Source organism: Eutrigla gurnardus, assembly GCF_963514095.1.
Source record: "Eutrigla gurnardus genome assembly, chromosome: 4".
In the NCBI taxonomy this organism is placed as follows: Eukaryota; Metazoa; Chordata; class Actinopteri; order Perciformes; family Triglidae; genus Eutrigla; species Eutrigla gurnardus.
In genome coordinates, this window is record NC_139918.1 from 310,231 (window position 1) to 327,594 (window position 17,364).

Here is a 17,364-nt window from a genome sequence, read left to right on the forward strand (position 1 = left end):
TATAGCCCCCTATGTAACTCACTATATAGCCTGCTATGTAAGTCACTATATAGCCCCCTATGTAACTCACTATATAGTCCACTATGTAACTCACTATATAGCCCCCTATGTAAGTCACTATATAGCCCCCTATGTAACTCACTATATAGCCCCCTATATAACTCAATATATAGCCCCCTATATAACTCAACATATAGTCGACTACATAACGTAAGGTTACATTGTAACCTTGGTTCTCTGAGTGAAGAGACTATCTCTCCACTCCGTTACACATTTCATATGTACGGGGAATGACCCGCCTGCATGTCAGGGTACGTGGATACTTCTTTAATATGTCAGCCACCCTCAGCGACCCTCATGCGGGCCGTTTTGCACTAGTTTCGCTTCATTCCATTTAATCGCATATTATTTTAAATGCGTCTGCTTCATATTACACATCATTTGAAAGCTACGAGTCTCGCGAATCGAACAAAGTAAGCCGTTTTAGGCTCACGGAAAACACATCAAAAGCAAACACAGCATGTGTGCAAGGAGTGCACAGAAAAATAACAACAACAAGCCAAGCGTTCCCTACCTTTCGAGCTGTCTGGAAGTCCAAAAACAACATGTAGCATGCTAATCCTTATATCCAGAGAACGGTAAGAGTCCAACGAACAAAAGTAGCCACTTCGTTTAGTCCCACGAGCACGCTAACTCCGGTAGTCATCCATAACACGCCATGTGTTGACGTTGTGAGTTTCTGAACAAAATATTGTTTATAGCTAGTTATCGCTCTTCGATGACGGGCGAACAACAAAGCTTCGATTTTCGTGTACAGCAGCTTCTTGGCGACAAAACAAGCCCCCTTCCACGATTCTGCGATCCGAATTGGCTGAACAATCTGTCCATCAAGAGAGCCAGCGCGTCACTGCCTCTCGGCTGACCAACCACGAGAATCCCCAGGCAGAGAGCCAATAGGCAGAGGAGTACATTTTTGACTGACAGGTCTTATAGCCAATGAGCTTACGATTCCAGCGGTATGTTACATGAGGGGAGGGGGCTTGAGGGTGAGAGCGCAGCAGCTCAGAAAGGTCAGACTGTGACCTGCAGATATGATAGTTATGCAGCGTCTCATTACAGAAGGCTGTTATGTAAAAAAACATTAAAAAAATATTGGTTTTATTAGTAGTAGTTGTAGAACTGGTGAAAAAAAAAAAAAAAAAGTAGAATTATATACCTAAAAATATCCATAATCTCATCTGGAACACTTGTTCCAGATGCAGCTCCGTCTGACATTGCCCTACAACACTGCACTTCCAAAGCTCATTTTTGGGTGTCTTTTTATCTACTTTCTACCAGTTGTTGGTCAGGCTTGTGGCTGTGGCTTCATTCAACTTTTAGGCCTATATATAACAGCCACAGCTAACTTGTTTCATTCAAAAAGAAAAATAATTTAGGCGAGGCAAAAAAATTGCAATTTCCACTATGTTTGAGCTGCAGTAACTCAGTGTCAGTAACACTTAGAGTAAATCTGACACTTGCAGAAGAAAATTCAAAGGGTTATCTTTCAGGAATGCTCAGCTTTGTGCCTGTAGTCATAGGGGTTCAAAAACAGTAACCATTTAACTTTGGGTATGTCGTTTTCAGCCTTTTCTTCAAAAATAGGACAGCCAAGTAACGGCTCGCCCGGTCACGCCCCCAGGTTTACCTATAAAGCACCTGTGCAGGCATGGAATCAGTGATAGTTTGATTGAAACTTGTCTCCAAGCGGCCCTAAGAGCTGGAGAGATAGTCTCTTCACTCAGAGAACCAATCTCTCCACTCCGTTACATATTTCATACGTACAGGGAAACTCTTTAAGACACCCCGTGAGGAGACGGTGCAGCCCATAAACCCGAACGTGCAACTAACACACTATTTACATACCAACCAGGTCAAATCCCCGCAAGACGCAAAGGCCAAGCCTGAGAGGCAGAGGGCTGCTCAGGTCGGTCCGCAAGACGCAGGATCGACCCAAGAACCCAGGAGAAAGGCCCCACAAGACGTAAAGGCCAGTTCCCGTGGAAGGAGTGACCACCACCAATCCGCAAGGCGCTAGGTTGATCGAGGGACGACGGGGGGTGGGAATGGGGCACAGCCCAGTTGCCCGCTAAAAAGCCCCACCCAGCACCCTTTCCCCAAAGGAAGTGCTGGCTGCTACGTTCAGGCAGTAAAACCTGGAAAAGGTGGAGCGAGATGACCACGTGGCCGCTGCACAGATGGTAGCCAGAGATGCTCCTCGCCACAAGGCCCATGAGGTGGCCACACCACGAGTTGAGTGTGCCCGAACCCGGGATGGGACGGGCACACCCGAAAGCACGTATGCCTGCCGAATCATGTCCACGACCCAGTGGGACAGTCTAGGCTTGGACAACGGTCTACCCAAGCGACTGGCGTCGAAACAGATGAAGAGCTGATCAGTCCTCAGCCTGAGTGCGCCGGATGTACTCCGCCAGGGCCCTGACAGGGCACAGCCCCGACTGCCGTTGCTCGGTCTCCCCATTCTCTCCAGAAGAGGGGAGCGACCGCAGCTCTACCGACTGAGATAGGTGGAACTCGGAAAAAACCTTGGGCAGGAAAGCTGGGTTGGGGTGGAGGACCACGCTTGACCCGTCTGGTGAGAACCTACAGCAGTCACCATGGACTGACAGTGCCTGGAGCTCGCTTACCCTCCTGGCGGAGGTTATGCTCAGCAGAAACGCGGTCTTAAGGGAAAGCCATTTCAACTCGGCAGCCCCAAGGGGCTCAAAGGGGGGGCGCCTGAGCACATCGAGAACCACCTCCAGATCCCATGGAGGGACTGTAGGTCCAGTCCTGCGAACCGTTAGCTGCCGCGCTCCTTTAAGGAACCGCAAAATCAAGGAGCAGCTGGCCTCACTCAGTGCGTGTCTGCCACCACGCACCGCCTTAATAGCTGCCATCATACCCCGAAGGGTAACAGCAGACTTGTCTGCGTCCAGCTGGCCCTGCAAGAACAGCAGGATGTCCTGGGCCACGGCTGAGTAGGGGTCCACTCGGTGGGTCCCACACCAAGTGGAAAACACCTCCCAACGGTAGGAATAGGCCATCCTAGTAGATGGTGCCCGAGCTTCCTGAATAGTCCTCACCACAGGTACTGGCAGACCTAGAGCCAGGAGCCTGTCCCTCTCAGGGGCCAGGCCACCAACCGCAGCCCTGCTGGGAAGGGGTGGAACAGGGTCCCGTCGCAGAGACAGCAGGTCCCTGCGCTGTGGGAGTTCCCATGGCATGCCGTCCAAGAGTTGCGGAATCACTGAGAACCATGGCATGTGGGGCCAAAGAGGAACCACCAGTATCAGCCTCCCCCCTTCCACCTGCAACCTTCGGAGGAGAGGCTGGAGAAGGGAGAAAGGAGGAAAGGCGTAGAGCAGCCTCTGGGGCCATGGGTGAGCCAGAGCATACCACCCCAGGGGAGGATTGTCGTTCTTCAGAGAGAAGAAGAGTTGACAATGTACTGACTCCCTGGAAGCGAACAGATCGACCTCCTTGTAAGACGGGGTCAGCAAAAAAACTGCAAGCGGTAGCCCTGTGTCATGGTGGATACCACCCATGGGTCCACCCCCAAACCCAGCCACGCTGCCCTGAAGCAGGCCAACAGGGGAGGCTGGCCGGCTGGGTGTCGGACTAGCCAGGAGGGGGGGTCGCCCTGAGGGCCCTCGAGCCTTGGATGATGGTCCCCCGCCTCTCGCTTGCCGGCGAGTGTTTCGCCTATGGAGAACCTCCAGCCGTGGCCTGAGGTCCCCAGGTCCCCATGCCGTGGCCTCCGGTGTTTGTCGAGGTGTGGGTGTTCTCGCCCACCCCGAGCCCCTGGAGTGCCACAGAAGGCTCCCCGAGACTTCCTGTGCGCAGAATTTTTCCCGCGCCTGCTGCAACAGCCTAGCGGCGTCTGGTCCAAATACCGCCGAGGGGTCCACCGGCAGCCTCAGCAGGCAGTCCCGATCCCCCTGCTGGAGCTGGGACTGAAACAGCCACAGGTGGCGTCTAGCAACCCAGAGGGACACCAATGCCCTGCCTGCAGCCTCAGCCTGCTCCTTCATGACTGAGGAGAGGCATGAGGAAGCTGCCTGAAGCTCACCTGCAACACCGGAACCTTCCGAACCATCCTGCACCTGGCGAGACAGGTGACGTACGTACAGGGACATAATAGCTCCAGTGTTAGCCAGGCCAGTCTTAGTAGCCAAGGCTCTGTGCAGCTTAGCAAGCAGGCCATCCATAACCCTGCAATTCCTGCTAGGGCAGGTGGCTCTGCCGAGAACCGAGCTGAAGAGAGAGACCAGCGGAGTACTGGTGGGAGCGATCTGCAGGCGACTTGCTCCTTACCATGCATGTCAGAGAGCCTTTTACATGATGTAGACGGCCTCCTTCTGGCAGCTGGCGTGGCGAACTGTTTGCAAACCAGGTCTTTAAAGTCAGGCAGGAGGGGGACCTGGGCATGTATGGGGCGCACATCTACATCCTCCTCAAACCGCGAGGCGGGTGCTGAGGGATTCTCCGGGAGGGGCAACATCCAGGGCCCTGGTTGCCCTACTAATGACCCCGGCAAAGTAGTGGGCCACTTCACCCCTCCAGGTGTCGTCTGGCAATGGCTGCCCACAGGATACGTCATTGTCATCAGAGGAAAAGACTGTCTCTACGTCGATGTCATCCTCTTCCTCCACCCCTGACACGAGACCGGGCTGTCGACGGCCGAGGGATGGGAGGAGCCGGGGTGGCCGGCCAGGGCCCCAGGCGTGCCCCCTAACCCCTTGTGGCTTCAGCCAGTCTCCCAGTTTTACCCCCAGTCATGTCAGAAAGGGGTGGACCTGCCCGCTTAACACAAAAGAAGCGACAACGCGCTTCTCTGGTCCGTGCGGGCATTATAAAACAATCCATGCAGCTTTCCGGGGCCTCCCTAGATAACGTGGCATGCGGGTGCCCCAGACACAGCACGCACTCAACATGCCCATCCTCTGGGGGCATGGACAACCCACAACCCACACAACAGTGTCCCTGCTGTTCTCCCATACTGCCCCTCCTTTCCTGTTTTTCCTGTCTGCGCTCAGCCGGGATCCCACCGGACGTGTTAGCTCGCGGGCCGCGAGCAATACGCCGGTATAGGGAACAACCGTCGTAGCCGGGTTGAAGCACCGTCACTGGAACCCAGCAACGGCGCACAAAGCACAGAAGGAACAGAGGAAGGGATCAGCATCCAGGGCGGCTGCCCGTAGACAGACACCCACCGAACTAGGTAAGTGGATACATGCTGTAACCCCCACACACACTCTCTGTCCCACTTTCTTTATTTTCCTATTCTCTGATCGTCACGCTGCACCCTGAATCAGGTGGAGATCAAACAATCACTGATTCCACGCCTGCACAGGTGCTTTATAGGTAAACCTGGGGGCGTGGCCGGGCGAGCCGGTGTGTCTTAAAGAAGTATCCACGTACCCTGACATGCAGGGGGGTCATTCCCCGTACATATGAAATATGTAACGGAGTGGAGAGATAGTCTCGAGACGATAGAGAACTCACTATATAATTAATTATATAACTCATTATATGGTCCACTATGTAACTCAATATATATATATATATATATATATACAGTATATAGTCCACTACTTGTAATAATGAACATGTGGCTGTTTCACTGGTGAGGTTTTCCAGTGTAAACACAACACATTTTCTTTTGCTAATGTTACACTCTCCACTAGCAACGGCCCAATCCCTACTGAGCATGTGCAGCTCTCAACAGAGAGGAGAACAAGTGAGTTACTTTTACTGGAGCTGATGATGGAAGTAGCCAGCAATGAGACGCTCGCTTCTTTGTCAAATGAAAGCTGCATATGCTCACTAAAGTGTTGGTGTTTGAGCGACCAGAAAAACTTTAGTTGGAACATTGTTGTTGGCATTGGAAGAGACGACTGAGACAGACGTTTTGATGAGTTTAGTTTTGATGTCTCAGCGATAAACCAGAGAAAAGCAGAACATCTGAGACAGCTGACCTTTAATTTCCTGTTGATTACAGCTGTCTTCATGTTGGACTGTATTTCTGAATCAATTGATGGATGTAATCAGCACTCTGAATCCAAATTTAAGCATACATTTTTTCTTACCAGGATATCAGTGCTGGCAGCCTCCTCCTCCTCCAGGATCTCCTCACTCTCCTCACTCTCTGCCTCGTCCACACTCGCCGCCTCCATCATGACTGCCATCATCATCATCATCATGAGGCCCAGCAGTAGAGGAAGCAGCAGCAGCCCTCCTGCCCCACTGGGAGAGCTTCTTCCCTGGGACCAACTGGCCAGCATGCTGGCTTGGTGTGGTGGAGGTTGAACCAGAGGACGAAGGTGTTCAGGTCTTCAGTTTTTATGGGCTTAGGACATTCCCATGATGCACTCTGGTAAGTCTGCTCCTCTTTAGTTTTATTTGGAGGAAAGTGAATAATGTCTTTCTGACTTTGAATGTCTTGTTCTTCTGTAGTTTGTCAGCGTCTCCGTCCTTCCTTCCTGCCTGTTTCAGCTCAGCTGCTGCTGTGGGGAAAGTTTCCCTCTGTGGGTGGTTTAGAACCTCCTCCTCCTCTTTTTCCACCTCCTCGTGATGGCGTTCTTCTTCTTCTTCTCAAATCCTCCTCAGTTTGGATGTCTCTGCTCTGCTCAGTCTGTTATTTATCTCCCTCCCTGACTCCTCCTCTTCCTCAGCTCCTCCTCCTCCTGCCTGTCTGTCTTCTCTCTATCTGTCTCTGGATCTGAAGCTGTCACTTTGTCTGTCTGCAGTCTTTTTCTTAATGTATCCTCAGCGTCTGTCTGTCTCTCCCTGTTTTATCTCTCATCGTTTGTCTTTCTTTGCTTTCAGAAGTTATTTTCCTCCTCCTCCTTTTCCTTCTTTTCCTCCTCTTTCTCCTCCTCCTCTCCAGGGTCCTAATGCAACAAACTCTACTTTCTGTTTCTCACCAAAACACATGTATAGCACATCATTTGCCTCAAATATAGCAAAACATTTCTGTTTTCATATCTCCAAATATGGTGTCTTGAAGCCTGAACTAACACACACACACACACACACACACACACACACACACACACACACACACACACACACAGATAAGGTGGGTGTGGTCTTCAGTTTGACAGGATGATGAAAGTTAGTTGGGATGTTGATCAAACTGCAGCGACCGTTTCCTCTGAATCTGACTGAAGCTGATAGAGACAAACACACACACACAAACACACACACACACACACGGCTGTATTATTACATCATCATTACTCATTACTGTCGTCAGGCCGACACTGACGTGCAGCTCTTCATAGTCAAAGTAAACTGTGTTCAGCTTTGGGCAAAAACGATCTGCGACCTATATTGTGATATGAAAAAGTGGGGAAATTGTTTGAAGCAAACAGGCAGATAAACAATCAAGCAACACACAAGTTGAATAGATATGAATGGTGATGAAAGGGGCGCTTATTGAGACGGGTCGCTTCGGAGCCCTGATGCCCCGAGGACAGTCAATTGTGGAGGGAAAAAACTGCCTTGAACATATGTGGCCATCGCCTCGTGGAAAAGCTCTGCATCCAGCCTCTTTTTTTTTCACATTTTTGTGCGCCCGCTCAGAGCGCTTCAATTTGAAAAACGTCTTCAGAGAAGTGCTGTTGACATCACTGTGGAAAATGTGAAACTTGTTTCGGCCGTGTCTGTCAGACAGATACTATTATAAGAAAGAAAGGCCCATTAGTGGAGCAGATCAGCTGGAAGGTCACTGAATTTTGCAGCTGAGTGTCGTGCTGTTTATCAGCCTACCCGTTGTCTCTGAGGGATCATCCTTCTTGCTTAACGTTATGGCTGTCACATTTATTTATTTATTTATTTATTTCGGGCATGTCAGTTAAATCATCATCACACTTTGTTCAAATAATACAATACACATGGCCGAAAGGGAAAGCGGGAGAAGCCAAGGCTTATCTAGTCCCGCGCCCATTACCCACAGGATAAAATCGTCATCATATATAATCTTATCATAACATTTTCTTTTACTTGTGACATTTGACATAACATGTTACAGCAGTAGGTGGTACAGAGAGCTGTACTCCCTGCTACGTACAACTGACATCGTACCATACAAGTTTCTCAGGTTCAACTTATTGTTTGGGTACAGAATGTTCATTAGTTATGCTCCCATCCCGTCACAACACCATGTCTGCTGATTCGTGCCTCAGACCTTTTTCAACTCTCATGGAATAGTCTGTATTGGTCAACAGTTGAATTTACATACTTCTTCTTAAAGCCACTCAGTGTTGCTGATTTTTTGACTTCTTCTTCTAACACATTCCATTGTCTAACACCTGTGACCGATAAGGAAAAGGATTTTAACGTAGTTCGTACCTTCCTTTGCCTGAAAATCATGTCCCCTCTAAGATTGTGTCTCTCTCTGTCTAGGAAAAGTTTTTGCAGGTTCTGGGGGAGAGTTCTGTTAGAAGCTTGGTACATCATTTGTGCTGTGCGATAGTTTATTAAGTCATATAGTTTGAGTATTCTTGATTCGATAAATAAGTGATTTGTGTGTGCCCTGTAGTTGGCATAGTGTAAGATTCTCAAGGCTCTTTTTTGGAGAATTAACAAGGGCTGTGTGGAGCCTTTATATGTGTGTCCCCACACCTCTGCACAGTACTGCAGGTGCGGAGAGACTAGTGCACACTACAACAGATGAAGTGCTTTTTGATTTAGTATTTTTTGTACTTTCCAAAGTATGGACACACTCCTGGCCAACTTCCTTTTTAATTGTGTTATGTGTGGCTTCCAACTTAACATGTCATCGATAATCACACCCAGTACTTTATTCTCACGGACCCTCTCAATATTAACTCAGTTTACTTGAATGTTAGGACTGTTGTTGCAGCCTCTTTTCCCATATAGCATGTATTTAGTTTTCCCAAGATTTAGTGATAATTTATTTATATTAAACCACACTTGAAGTTTGGCCATTTCCTGATTTACTGTTTCCACAAGTTGGTTCAAGTCACTCCCCGAACAGAAAATATTTGTGTCATCTGCGAATAATATTAATTTCAGAGTATTTGACACTTTGCATATATCATTTATGTATAATATAAACAGCTTTGGACCCAGAACTGACCCCTGTGGGACCCCACAGACTATGTCCAAGCTAGTCGATGTGCTATCATTTATTTTGACATATTGGGATCTGTTGTGTAGATAGCTCTTGACCCACTGCAGTGCTACACCTCTGAGGCCATATCTCTCCAGTTAAGCTATTAAAATATCATGGTTAACGGTGTCAAATGCTTTTTTCAGGTCTATTTTGGTCAGTAATGATTTCCACAGACTCAGTTTAAAGCTTGGGCAGTGGAATGGTTCCTTCTGAAGCCATACTGGCTGTCATATAACAATTAGGGCTGTCAAAAGATAGATTTTTTTAATCGCGATTAATCGCATTTTGTCCATAGTTAACTCGCGATTAATCGCAAATTAATCGCATTTTTTGGCACATTTTTTTTTCTTCTAAATGCACCTTAATGTATTTTTTTTTCATATTCTTAATACTTTTAACAACATAAGGGCAAATATACTTGATTTATGAAAATGTTTATTTAACACTTCAAATATCCCCTTACCAAAACATGGGATCAAAACAGGGTTATAAGAATATATCACAAACAATTAAAGTGAACATGTCACAGGAGATAGTAGGCTGGACACCCTCAGGCTTACTTTCGCTGTTACATTGCCAGAATCTTTGGCTCCAATCAGAAACGGCCATTCTCTCCTGGCACGCTATTGGCCGGTGACGTGACGATGACGAAACATAAGCGACGCGAAGCAGCAGTTGTTGTCCGGAAAGTTGCTCTGATTGGTTGTAGGACTATCCAATTGCGTACGGAGTCATTTGAACGATGCCCATTGATCCCGCCTCTTGAGCAGTAGAAACAAAGCACAGCTTCCCCAGACTAATGTTCAATCTTAAAAGATTGACCTTAGTATGGTGAAAACCATACTAAGGAGATAGTGTTACAGGAGATAAGTACAGTTAGGATATAAGTGCATTGGCTTGCAAGTGATATCTCAGACTGGACGTACTTCTATGGTAGCTCATTTCATACCCACAGTACGCGCAGATGACTTTGGTCTTATCGACTGAACCATCCGGCGGTCTTTTGAAGGTGAATTTGCCATTCACAAATCGTACCTTGAAGGTGCGTGTCCACAGGGGCGATTTTAAACGCGTGTGGACGTGCCGCTTCCCAGTATTGCACGCTTGGTGGGCTGCCACTAGAGGATGATTGACAGGCGCTCTCCTTCAAACAACAGATTTTTGCGAGGTACAGCTTCCCATTCATTGTCTATGTGAAAAGCTGTGCAATGCATTCTGGTAGCATCACGGCGAATGTCGAGAGACGGCGCGCGAGTTGGCCGCTCCTCATTTGCCTAAAGTTGAAGTCAAATCTACTTTATGCTAATCAGAGGCGCCGGGCTCGACTCACCGCCTCGGGAACGCTCGCAAAAATCTGTTGTTTGAAGGAGAGCGCCTGTCAATCATCCTCTAGTGGCAGCCCACCAAGCGTGCAATACTGGGAAGCGGCGCGTCCACTCGCGTTTAAAATCGCCCCTGTGGACACGTACCTTCTGGATCAAGACTACAGGTGCCACCGACGGCCATAAATCATACAATGCGTGTTTTTTTTTTTTTTAAATACCGAGCGTTAATCGCGCGTTAAAAAACGCAAAACGGCATTAAGAGGATGTTGCGTTAACTTTGATAGCCCTAATAACAATTTATGTTTGTTGATGAAGTTGTCGAGCCTATTGTTGAATAGCTTCTCTAGGATTTTTGACAGTTGTGGCAGTATTGAGATTGGTCTGTAGTTGATAAACTCGTGTGTGTCACCGTTCTTAAACAGTGGCACAACCTTGGCAACTTTCATTTTGTTAGGAAACGTCCCGGTTGAAATGACAGATTGAAAATGTATGTCAGGGGTGAAATGATTCCATCTAATACTTTCTTAATTAGCCTCATGTCCAGGTCGTCAGCATCAGTAGAAGTTTTGGCTACGCATTTGTTGACCAGGTGTCTAATCTCTGTGTCCTTCACTGGTGTTAGAAACATTGAGCTGGGATTTCTTTCTCCATCCTTATCAAAGTGGTCCCAGTGTAGGGGTGAGTCAGGAATGTCATTTGCTAACTCTGGCCCGATGTTTACAAAGAATTGGTTGAATCTATTTGTTATGACCACTGGTTTGTCCTCCTGCATGTTGTTATACTTGAAGTAGGGAGGGTAGTTTGGTTTTTTACTTTTATTATTAGTCACGTTGTTTAGAATATCCCATAATTTTTTAGTATACTTCATGTTTTCTGCTAGTAAATTGCTGTAATATTCTTTCTTGCGTTCATTTAGGATAGTGTTTAACTTGTTTCTATACCGTTTGTATCTCACTTCTGACTGGGCCGTCCTTGATTTAATGAACTGTCTGTAGAGAGTATTTTTTTTTCTGCAGGTGTTTATCAATGTTTTTGTGAGCCATGGTTTCTGCTCCTTATTCCGAGTCTCTTTTTCACAGGACAGTGTCTGTCGTACAGTGTTTTAAATATTTGCAAAAAGGAATCATATGCATCATTCACATCTGTTTCATTGTAAACATTTTTCCAGTTTTGTATCAGTAGTTCATTTTTCAGTGTATTCATTCCTTCTTCAGTTCTGACCCTTATGTATATGTATTTGTTCGGTGTCTGTCCCACAGTGAATTTGCAGTCAAAGATAGCAAAGATAGGTAGGTGGTCACTTATATAATTTACCAGGAGTCCACTTGCTGTGTCAGTAACGTTAGTAAAGATATTATCAATCAGAGTAGCACTGTGTGTAGTGATCCTGCTAGGGCTGGTGATGAGAGGTTGTAAGCCCATTGTATACATCATGTTAAAGGAGTCATCACCTGGTTTTATACGTATCCAGCCCCCCTTGGATCGCTTTGGATCAATTCGTAAAACTTATTAGAAAAAAAAAAAAAAATTTAATCAAACATTGAGCTTGTTCTGACCCTTTTTCGTACCGCGATTTTATCACGCGAGATTACGCGCGAGGTTTTGACTGGTCCGGATGTGCATTGTATAATATGTAATGAGGCGCGCGTTGATTCGCCGCAGGAAGGACAGAGCCGGGGGGGCTTGCCTGCATGCAGACTCCAAAACATAATGGCGGCGCTTCGGCGATTTCAGGTAGCGGACGGGGCGGGGTTGGGTGGTGAAAGAGGGGTGGGCTTATGCAAGTAGCCGCCACGGTGACGTCACCGAAGGCGCAGAATCAAAATCTCGTGCTTTAGGAATGCACACCCTTGTGTGCTATTCCTGTTCGGAAAAAGAGCAGAAGCGAAAAAACGGCGCCACTTTCAAACTCCAGCCTTTCAGGCAAGTTTCAACTGAGGTCAAACACAGATATGCATGTTTTAACAAGAGAAATTGCGATTTCCAGGTGATGACTCCTTTAATGAACTCATCGATTCCCGTGTTTTGTTTTGGATTGATCAAGTCAATATTTATGTCACCACAGATAAAGACTCTCTTTTGGCTTGTTTCAGAGAATATTTCACCCACACATTCATTGAAGTCTTCTATTTTTGAAGTTACACAGATTTCAATTGTCACACATTTCAACAAGTGATCCACGGCTTTAGACATATTTTGTCTCATACTTGGTGTTACTGTCAATGAATAGGGCCACTCCTCCTCCGCCTTTGTTCCTCCTGTTAATACATACAAGATTATATCCATCCAGGAAAAAGTCTGTGCCTTTGTCTTCATTAATCCATGTTTCTGACACCGCGATGATGGTGAAAGGGTTTTTGAAGTAATTTAGGTATTCCTTGATGTGGCCAAAGTTGGTGTATAGACTCCTGCTATTAAAGTGAATTAGAGACAGTTTCCTGTCCATCTCAATGCTATCATTGTATTGAACTTCAGTGTAGTACTGACATTTCCCAGTCATGTTGAAATAGAAATGGTTGTCCGGGTCAATTCCTTCATTCGGGTCAGATAAGGTATCGGATAAGGTATAATCCACATGTCGATTTGTAGTGAGCTCCACACTTCCCTGCTCAGCAATCCTTTCAGATATTCCCATCAGTCTTTCAGTCCGTGTAAGAACCGTTGAACTTTGCTGTGCTGTAGTTATGGAGTGTTTGTGAGCCATACCTTAGTTATGGCAATGGCAATTTCTATATTGTGTTTGGACCACAATATAAGTGATTTTTCTAAAGACAATAGTCGCTGTCAGTGGCAAGATGGCGCCAGTGTGTTCGGCGAGTCGTCTTCCACGGGCACTCTGTTTTATGTTTGTTACAGCCCTGTTTTTATGCTTCTATCCGGATGTGTTTGCCCTACTGTGCTACGATCGTCAAGCCCTGCTTAACATCCGCGACAAAGTTCTCCGTGAGGCTCGGGCAGCTAGACCCGAACCAGGTGATTGGAACAGGCGTCCCCCGCCCATGCTGTCAGGTATCCCTGCTTACCTGCGTCTCTCGCCCGCGGCCCCTCCTCGCAAGAAGCGCTCCAGGAGACGAGGAAGGAGGGGAGGTCTGCTGGTGAAACTCAAGATCCAACTGTCCTCAAATCGAACTGCCACTCGGCGTCTAGTGTGGTGGCTCCGTCCTGTTGTCTCCGTCTCGCCTGTTACTCCTGCTGAAGCCTTCCTCGACCGTGATGTTGCCAAACTGCCTCGTCCACCGCTGTTTCCAGCCCCACAAGCCGCCCCGACAGCGTTGACCGGACCGCGTCGTACTCAAGTCCCCTGGTGTTCCCAGCGTAGATGCGGCCGTGGCGTTGACCACTCTAGCCTACGCCTGTTGAAGTGCACCGGTCCAGTGGCTAGCTACGAGCTAACCCTCCGGATGGCCTTGATAAACGTACGGTCCCTGGCAAGTAAAACCTTCATGCTTAACGACTTTTTTATCTCCCGGGAGCTGGACTTTCTGTTTCTGTGTGAGACCTGGGTCTCTACTGGTGAAAACATGCCGTTCTCTGAACTCCTTCCACCGGACTGTAACTTTTTTAATTCCACGCAAGCGACTGGTAGAGGTGGAGGTGTTGCCTCTGTTTACAAGTCGCTTTTTCACTGCCGGCAGATTCAACACGCTGGTTTTGCTAGCTTTGAACTGCAACTGTTTGAATTAAGTCTGTCGTCCCCCGTTTTATGTGCAGTGGTGTACCGTCCACCTAAATTCAACAAAGACTTTATCCATGACTTTGCTGATTTTTCGTCTGGGCTTATGGTTAAATATGATCATATAACAATTTGTGGTGATTTTAATGTCCATGTTTGCTGTGAGTCACAGCCTCTGGCCCGGGACTTTCTGAACCTCATTGACTCATTCAGTCTTAATCAAGCCGTCTCCGGCCCAACTCACGAAAAGGGTCACACACTAGATCTTGTGTTATCCTATGGTGTTTCTGTTTCTGTGAATGAAATCTGTGCCATGTCTTTCTCCGACCACTCCCCTATTCTGTTCTCTGTATCAGTCCCATGCTCAGGTAATACCCCTGGTGTTTCCAGGCGGGCCTCGCGCCTGATTAACCCCTCGACTGCTGGGCAATTTTCAGCCGCTTTTAATGACTCCCCCTTGTGTAGGCCGTCACTGGGCCCTAGCTCTGATTTTACTGCCGATCAGCTTTTATCTATGTTCTCTTCAGCCTGCACTGTAATTCTGGACTCCGTCGCTCCTCTTAAGCCCAAACGCATTAAAGCACAGACATCACCATGGCTCAACGATGCAACGCGCGACCTCAGAGGCGCTTGTAGGCGGGCTGAGCGCAAGTGGCAGAAGGACTGCCTCCACGTGTCCCTCCAGATTCTACGAAGTTGCTTGGCGGATTACCATCGAGCTGTTAAAACTGCCAAATCCCAGTACATTTCCTCCCTGGTCTCCAGAAACAGTCACAAACCCCAGGTTCTTTTCAACACACTAAATTCTCTCATAAATCCCCGAAATGAATCCGTCGTGCCCTCACCTGCTCTCTGTGAAAGCTTTTTAAAATTCTTTATTGAAAAGATTGCAGCACTCAGGCCTACTGATATCTCTGCCACCCCACTTCCTGACTCACCCGCCCTCCCCCAGCCAGCTGTCCTCGAGCAGTTTGAGCCCAGTACCCTATCCTCCCTCTCTAATGCAGTTAGACATCTGCAGCCCTCCAACTGCCCCTCTGACTGCCTTCCCTCCCGTCTACTCAAGGACTCTGCAGTTTTCGACTCAGTTGCCCCCATCCTTCTACTGCTGATCAACCTCATCCTCTCCTCTGGGTGCGTCCCGGCTGCCTTCAAGCATGCCGTGTTGCAGCCACTTTTAAAGAAGCCAAACCTTGACCCCTCTATTCTCTCTAACTTCAGGCCTATTTCCAAGCTACCCTTCCTGTCTAAAGTCCTTGAGCGAGAAGTCTATGTCCAGCTGCAATCCTTTTTAAACAATAACAACATCTATGAGAAATTCCAGTCTGGCTTTAGAACAGCCCACAGCACTGAGACTGCTCTCCTGAGAGTGCTTAACGACCTGCTCCTAGCCGCTGACTCAGGTAGCCCTGTGATCCTGGTGCTTTTAGACCTTACAGCAGCCTTTGACACGGTGGATCATAGGATCCTGCTGTCTCGGCTACAGCATCACGTAGGCATCAAAGGCACAGCCTTGAAGTTCTTCCAGTCCTACCTGGCCAACAGGAGCTTCTCTGTACAGCTTGGTGATTCCATCTCGTCTGCTTCCCCCCTCACCTGCGGGGTCCCTCAAGGCTCCATACTAGGCCCCATTCTCTTTCTGTTGTACGTTCTACCCCTAGGGGAAATCCTAATCAACCACAACATCTCCTTCCACTGTTATGCAGATGATGTCCAGCGGTGTCTCCCCCTCAGGGTTGATGGGCAGGCTGCACTCCATCCACTGCTTGACTGTCTGGCTGACATCAAAGCATGGATGGGTGCAAACTTCCTCAACCTCAATGACAGCAAGACCGAAACCATTGTTTTTGGAAAAACCTCTCCAGCCTTCTCCACCGATGCCCTGGGCCCTCTCGCCTCTACCATCAGGCCTTCTGTCAGAAATCTGGGCGTGATTTTTGACAGTGCTTTCAAGTTTGAGCAGCAGGTCAGTGCAGTAGTTCGAAAAAGCTTTTTCCACCTGAGAACTATTGCCAAGGCCAAAGCCTACCTGCCCCAGAGTGATCTGGAGAGAGTCATCCATGCTTTTATAACTTCACAACTGGACTACTGCAACGTCCTATACACCGGCATCGACCAATCACAACTCCGCCGCCTGCAGTTAGTTCAAAATTCAGCCACCCGACTCCTCACCCGTACAAAGAAGCGAGATCACATCACCCCGGTCCTTGCATCTCTCCACTGGCTCCCTATCCGCTACCGCATTGATTTCAAACTTCTCCTGACTGTTTACAAATCCCTCCATGGTCTGGCCCCCACCTACCTGTCTGATATTCTCCACCGCCACATCCCATCGAGAGCACTCCGGTCAGCCGACCAACTGTTGTTGGAAGTGCCCAGGTCCAGGCTAAAAACCAGGGGGGACAGAGCCTTCGCAGTGGCAGCCCCCAGACTCTGGAACTCCCTCCCCCTACACATCCGGGCGGCCCAGTCTTTAAATATTTTTAAACCCCAGTTAAAGACCCACCTTTTCTCCCTTGCCTTCGATTAGTGTCTTTTTATATTGTCTAACTCAGTCGTTGTCTTTTAACCCTTTTCTTTTCTTTCTTTTTCTTTTTTTTTTGTCTTTTTTAAAATGCCTGAAAAATGTCCCTTTTTTTTGCATTTAGCACTTAAACACAAGCACTTTCTGTGAAGCACTTTGGTTGCGGCTCAGCCGCTTGTATATGTGCTATATAAATACAATTTGATTGATTGATTGATTGATTATCGTATTTCTCCATCTCATCCTTACTCCTGATCTGGATTACTTTGACTTCTTCTGCTGATGCTCCCTTTGTTTTGATGTAGATTCTGCAGTTTGCCGTCCAGGTGTGTTGTATCTTGCCATCCTTCCTCAGTTGACGAGCTGTTCTGGCGATGTCTGCGTTCTTTTTGGTGAGGTTCTCGTTGATGTAGACGTCCGAGCCTTTGAGCTTCCTGCCCTGCCTCAGCAGTGCAGTCTTGAATTTCCTGTTGGTGAATTTCAGCACAACAGCTCGAGTTGCAGACTCTCTCCTTCGGGGTAAGAGGTGACATACCTCGACGTTGTTGAAATTCACCTCGATGTCTTTGCCAGTCAGGAACTCGGCCACCTGCATCTCCACAGATTTAATCTCAGATTCATCTGGCTCCGAGGCTGCATCAGCCGCAACCGCCCTTGC

At 47.8% G+C, this 17,364-nt stretch overlaps 2 protein-coding genes across 2 annotated transcripts in view; one reads left to right on the forward strand and one right to left on the reverse strand.

The window, feature by feature from the left end:
• LOC311012036 (erythroferrone) overlaps positions 1–6,744 on the reverse strand; it is a 31,933-nt gene extending 25,189 nt beyond the window's left edge. Inside the window, 1 exon segment of the mRNA XM_084007328.1 lies at positions 6,132–6,744. Coding sequence (XP_083863454.1) covers positions 6,132–6,326 — 195 coding nt within the window. The 5' untranslated portion in view covers positions 6,327–6,744.
• LOC311012029 (uncharacterized protein) overlaps positions 1–17,364 on the forward strand; it is a 177,273-nt gene that overhangs the window by 67,419 nt on the left and 92,490 nt on the right. The gene's annotated exons all lie outside the window — the stretch shown is intronic.